The sequence below is a fragment of the Tupaia chinensis genome, unplaced genomic scaffold, assembly GCF_000334495.1.
Source record: "Tupaia chinensis unplaced genomic scaffold, TupChi_1.0 Scaffold000568_1, whole genome shotgun sequence".
In the NCBI taxonomy this organism is placed as follows: Eukaryota; Metazoa; Chordata; class Mammalia; order Scandentia; family Tupaiidae; genus Tupaia; species Tupaia belangeri.
The window spans coordinates 3,177,052-3,183,051 of record NW_006160082.1 but is presented as its reverse complement, the minus strand read 5'-3'; the positions used below and the strand labels follow the sequence as shown (position 1 = coordinate 3,183,051).

At 39.3% G+C, this 6,000-nt stretch overlaps 1 protein-coding gene across 6 annotated transcripts in view; it reads left to right on the top strand.

Moving 5' to 3' along the window:
- Nucleotides 1–6,000, top strand: part of SPATA7 (spermatogenesis associated 7) — a 46,818-nt gene that overhangs the window by 29,458 nt on the left and 11,360 nt on the right. For all 6 annotated transcript variants that reach the window (XM_027775503.1, XM_006158014.3, XM_006158013.3 and 3 more), the window contains 3 exons: nt 3,497–3,966; nt 4,882–4,948; nt 5,695–5,807. In XM_027775503.1, the coding sequence (XP_027631304.1) occupies nt 3,497–3,966; nt 4,882–4,948; nt 5,695–5,807 (650 nt within the window). The remainder of the gene's footprint in view (nt 1–3,496; nt 3,967–4,881; nt 4,949–5,694; nt 5,808–6,000) is intronic.

Sequence of the window (6,000 nt, the reverse complement as noted above, 5' to 3'; positions counted from 1 at the left end):
TGACTGTAGAAGTCGCCCATGTTTTTGTCCAGGGGGGGGGGGGGGGGGCGGCCACAACAGTAGTCTTGCCATCATGTTAATTCGACTGGAAGCGGAGCTCAAAGGTCGGGGGGCTCAGACAGATCCTGGGGCCTCGCCGGGTCGGACTCCTCCAAATTCCTATGATTATTAATTAATGGCTCTATAGGATGTTTTCAGATTATACTTAGAAATTTCTTCCCATAGATCCAAACGCTTATGATATATAAACTATAGTATGAGTATAGTTTGGGAGCAATTTTTAAAACTTATTTGGTGGGGACAGCAGGTAGCATGGTGGCTAAGGTGCTAGAGTCCCTCATGGCTGACCATGGTTCAAGCCCTGGACCCAGCAGCTTGAAAATCATGCCAGGCCATATGTACATGCATGCTCAAAATCTCAAGAGGAGACTGGAGGAGAAGGGATTACAGTATGGCCATCCCCTCCAGAGGGTGATTTTGCACTTTCTCTCATTTCTGATGAGCACACACATCCTATGGCAAAAAAATAAAATAAAATAAAAATAAAAATATAAAAATAAATAACACTAGTGTATTAGAAGTCATTTAACAGATAATATACTAGTAACTCAGAATTTAATGCCAGAATGATTTTGCATTGTGTTTGGGATAAGGTTAGAAAGCAGTAGGAAAGGAGGGACCAGCAGGTGGCATGGTGGCTAAGGCTCTGGACACTCCCACATGGCTGACCAGGGTTCAAGTCCTGAATCTGGTGGCTTGCTTTCTTACTTCCTCTCTCTCTCACTCTCACCCTCTGTCTCTCTCTGGTCAAATTAAAAAATAAATGAATGAATAAATAAAATGAAAAATAATTATTTTTTTAAAAAAAGAAAAAAAGCAGTAGGAAAGGAAATCGGTTGCTTTGCCTATTTTAGGCACTAGTCACAATATCTGTTTATGGGCCATAGGTAAATCAGACCTTGGGTTAGCTGACTTGGTAATTACTAGGAAAGGAGTTAAAATCAGTTTGATTCCTCTTGCTGTAAAAACTCTAAAAGTGTATAATTTTCAAATTAGTTTTTCAAATAATACGATTTAATGATAAAGAAGATAGGCCTGGCCTAGGTTAGAATCTGTGAGACTCTGTATCTCAGTTTCTTCATCTGTCAAACAGGGGTAATAATTGTACCACTGCCCAGCAGTTGAGGTGAGGGTTAAATGTTATACACGTAAATTAACTAAGACAGTGCCTTGCACATTGTAAGCGCCCTATACATATTAGTAGCAGTGATAGAAGTTCTTGTTACTCCTCTTTATCCCACTCAATATCAGTTCTTGTTATTCCTTTTCATTCCACTCAATATCAAGAACAGCACCTTGCACCCAGGAAGTACTTGGCTTTTTCCTTACTCAGTGCGTTCATCTTCCTTTGTCACCCCTGCCTCCCATGAGTTTGTAGAACAGATATAGCTGGCTAGATCCTAGCCATTTTCACCTTGATTTCTGTAACTTGCATGTAATTTTTCCTCTGCTTAATAAAAATGCCTTTGAGTTTTGTAAAGGATGTATTAGTGTCCATAAAGGCCGAAATCTTGGGCAAAGCTTCTTGGGCTATAAAAATAAAATACTGTCGGGATCAGGAGTTAGCATAATGGCTATGTCGCTGGACTCCCATGTTAGTTGACTGCGGTTCGCATCCTGGACCCGGTGGCTTAAAACTCATGCCAGGCACGTGTGCGTGCGTGCCCAAGATCCCGAGAGGAGAATGGAGGAAAAGGGATTGCGGTGTGGCCATCCCCCCTGGGGGGTGATTTCTCGCTTTCTTTCTCTCTGTCTCTGTCTGTCTGTCTGGCGAGCACATGCATCCTATAGCAAAAACCTCTCCAAAAAAAAGAAAAAGAAATAAACAAATAAAATACTGTCTATGTTTCTAAACTTTCTGGATATCCTGTAGAAATGGTTTTCCTGAAGGTAAGCAAAAAACAAATGGAACAGGACAGTGGACTGGCCCTGTGGCCAAGTGGTTAAGGGAGCCAGATCTCACATGGCTGACTATGGTTTGAATCCTGACACTGGAAGCTTGAAAAACTAAAAACATGCCAGGCACATATGTATGTGTACCCAGAATCCTAACAATATGGAAAAATGGATAAGGGATTGTGGCATAACCACAGCCCTCTAGGGGGTCCTTTTCCCCTCTTTCTTTGTGTCACTCTAGTGAGTACAGTACCCTCTGGCAATATAAAAAGAAAAAGGAAAAAAGAAAGAAATGGAACAGACCAGGACCAGCAGGTGGCACAGTGGTTAAGGGTTCTGGACTCCCACATAGCTAACTGTGGTTCGAGTCCTGGATCTGGTGGCTTGCTTTCTCACTTTCCCTTGCTCACTCGCTCTTTCTCTCCCCCACCTTTTTCTCTCTTTCTCTGTCCCTCTCTGATCAAAAAAGAAAGAAAGAAAGAAAGAAAAAAACAGGCCAAAGTGCCTCCTTTTTCAAAGCTTTACCCACTAACTCCTATGAAGAGAAGTTGAGAAACCTAGTTAATGTTAATGAAATAACTGTTACTTAACCTTACATAAATTATCAGCTACTTAAATCAGGTTCCCATACATTACGAGAGGTTCTTTTTTATTCCTTCAAAGCCTTAAAGTCAGAGAAATGGCTTACCATGAAACCTTCAATAACGACAGGATTGAAAAATAAGAATGATACCACCAACAGTGGTTGATAAAGGCATTGGTACTCACAACTCATGTGGAAACTTTCATATAAAACAGAGATTGGGCCCAGCTGCAGTGGCCCAGCGGTAGCACAAGGCTCTGCAGTTCTGGAAGCTGCGTGGAAGATCAGGGTTTGTTTTCCAGGTGGACTTTACACACTGGCGTGTGCATGCCTGTGGTCCTGGCTGTCTAAATGGCTGGGCAAGAACTGCAATGTGAGACTCGTTTCTCCACCAAAACAAAAAATGGAGATCTACCTGTAGATCTTCATACAGAAGTTAAAAACCCCACATGTGATATCTATTATTTTTTTAGTTTCAGAAAGGAAGTGTATATTACTTACATTTTGATATCTAATTCAAATACTTGAATAGAATTTCATATCGAAGGGACTAGCATATGGCGTAGTAGCTATGTCACTGGACTCCCACATGGCCAGACAGTATTTGATCCCAGACAGTGGCTTCAGAATCATGCCAGGTGTGTGTGTGCATGTCCAAGATCCCAGGAGGAAAACAGAGTAGTGATTGTGGTGTGGCCATCCCCCCTGGGGAGTGATTTCTCACTTTCTGTCTCTGTCTCTTTCTCTCTTGTGAGTGCACATGCCCTATAGCAAAAATCTCAAAAAATTTGTATCAAAACTGTTGTTTTCAGGAACATATTAATTAATTTAACTTAATTAATTTAATTAATTAAGTTTAATTAATTAAACTCCCGAGGAAACCATTTTTTAATGTATAATGTGAAAGTCCTAATTGTATGAATTTGTCATGCTGTTTGTGACTGTCAGTGTTCTTAGCCCTCAGGGGAACCACAAGACAAGGATGTGCTAATAGAGGAAGTGAATGGATTTCCATCCTTTCCAAGGTCACTAGTACCTTCTTCAGAGATACTGCACCTCAGTCTGCCGAAGTCTGAGAAAGTGCTCGCGAACGGTGCTGAGAAGAACAGTTCGTCTCTGTCCAGCGTGGAATACGCAGCACCCAGGCCCAGGAGACTATGCTCTGGAACCATGTATGGCAGAAGGCCCGGCACCACATGCCCGAATTCCCACCGGTTTCAGTTAGTCATTTCAAAAGCACCAAGTGGAGATCTTTTGGATAAACATTCTGCACTCTTTTCTAACAAACAGTTACCGTTCACTCCGCGCACTTTAAAAACTGAAGCTAAATCTTTCCTGTCACAGTATCGCTATTACACACCTGCGAAAAGAAAAAAGGATTTTACAGATCAACGGACTGAAGCTGAAACCCAGACTGAATTAAGCAGGTATAGCACATCAGTAACTAGTGGTAAACCCCTCAGGAAATTAAATGAAAATAAAGTAACTAGGTAATGATCCTTTTGTCTGTTATATTCCTAATATGCCAGACTTAGTGTCTGATCGTGCCCTTTTAGTTGAAGTGAGATTGATGTGACTTTGCCTTTTCTTTATATAAATAGATTATCAGGGTAATTGTTAAAAATAGCTATCAAGTTCTTGGAGATATGAAGGTTACATATTTTAATCTATTATTTTAGACATGATTCTAGAACTTCTGTTTGTTTTTAAATATACATTCAGAGGATTATTAAAATGTTATGAGACAGTGTTTGTATAAGTATGCGTATTGATTTGTGTCAGGACAGCAGGTGGCATGGTAGTTAAGGTGCTAGATTCTCACATTGCCAACTGCGGTTCGAGTCCCAGACCCAGTAGCTTAAATATCATACCAGGCATATGTGTCCAAAATCCTGAGAGGAGACTGGAAGAGAAGGGATTGTGGCATGCCCATCCCCCCAGGCGGGTGATTTCTCACACTCCCTCTCAACTGTCTTTCTTGGTCTCCAACAAGCAAATACACCCTGTGGCAAAAACCTAAAAACAAAAAATAAAAAGAGCTTGTCACATGGGAGAAATGAGAAAAGCAAGTATATCATATCCTTTCATCTTATTAAAAGGTAATAGTATTTTTTTTCTCTAGTCTCTGAAATTTGGCTGCTATTCAAGAAAGGAAAAAAAGCAATTTACATAAGCCAAACCGTATTTATTTCACACTTATATAATTAGAAATGACATATTTTATAAGAATAGTTGGATCTTATTGTCTTATGTTTGAGTTTATTTTTTTCTAAGCAGTAAAGTTTATTTCCATGTTTTTACATTTTGAAGGATTAATAATCATTTCTTTTAAAATATCACAGCTTTAAATCTGATTTTGGAACAGCTGAGATTAAGAACTTGACAGATTCAGAAGTAAATGGAATACAGGTAATTAATATGGCATCTCATGTGGCCACATTCGAATCACAGATACTTTTTTTTTAACTTAGCCTCTTTTTTTTTATTTATTTTTATTTATTTTAATTTGACCAGAGAGGGACAGAGTGAGAGAGAGAGAGAGAAAGCAAGTCACCAGGTCTGGGATTTGAACCGCAGTCACTGGGAGTCCAGTCCCTTAACCACCATGCCACATGCTGGCCCCTGAATCACAGATACTTTAATGTAAATGGAATATATATATATAGCTTTTGGGACTGTGAAGATTACTTGGTGTGGCAACTTAAAACAAACCTAGGTTTGTTACAACCAGCACACAGAAGTCTTGCATGTTTACAAATGTATCTCTTTCTCAAAGGCCAGGTGGACCCTGCCAAATCTGGAAAGTAGTTGTTATTAGCATCTTTTTCAGATGGTTGTTTGGCTGGTTGGCTGACTGGATGGATGGATGTTTGAATAAAATACCTCGTGTGTTGTTTTCCAAGGTACAGATTTAGATTATTAAAGGAGCTAGGAAAATTATGCAGAAGTTATTTGAGTTTTTAATGCCTATATTTTTGGTGAAGAATTGCTACCAATTATATTACTGGAAATTATATACTTTATGAGAGTAAATGGCTATCATTCACTCATTTTTGCCTTCACTTTTCGTAGGTCATAATGCTCTTGATTACATTGTTTATATTTTGAATACTTTGAAGCAAATTAAAGATTTAGTCTTCTTATTACATCCACAGGTATCTAGTTGCGTGACATATAATACCAAAGAAATAGTACCTTTACCTTTAGAAGACCATGGCTTAACGTGGGATGAGCTTAAAGAAGGTACTCTTCAGCTTTCCTCCCCAAGGTAAACAGCCTACATGAGACGTCATTTCAGCTGTTAATCTGATTGCTTTCCTGTATAACAGACATTTAGTATTTGCAGCATAGTACTTAATTTAATAGTAACATTTTAATAAATGTAATAAAATAAAAATTAATAGGGCCAGCAGTAGCATGGAAGTTAAGGCACTGGATTCCACACTGGTCAGTTGTACGGT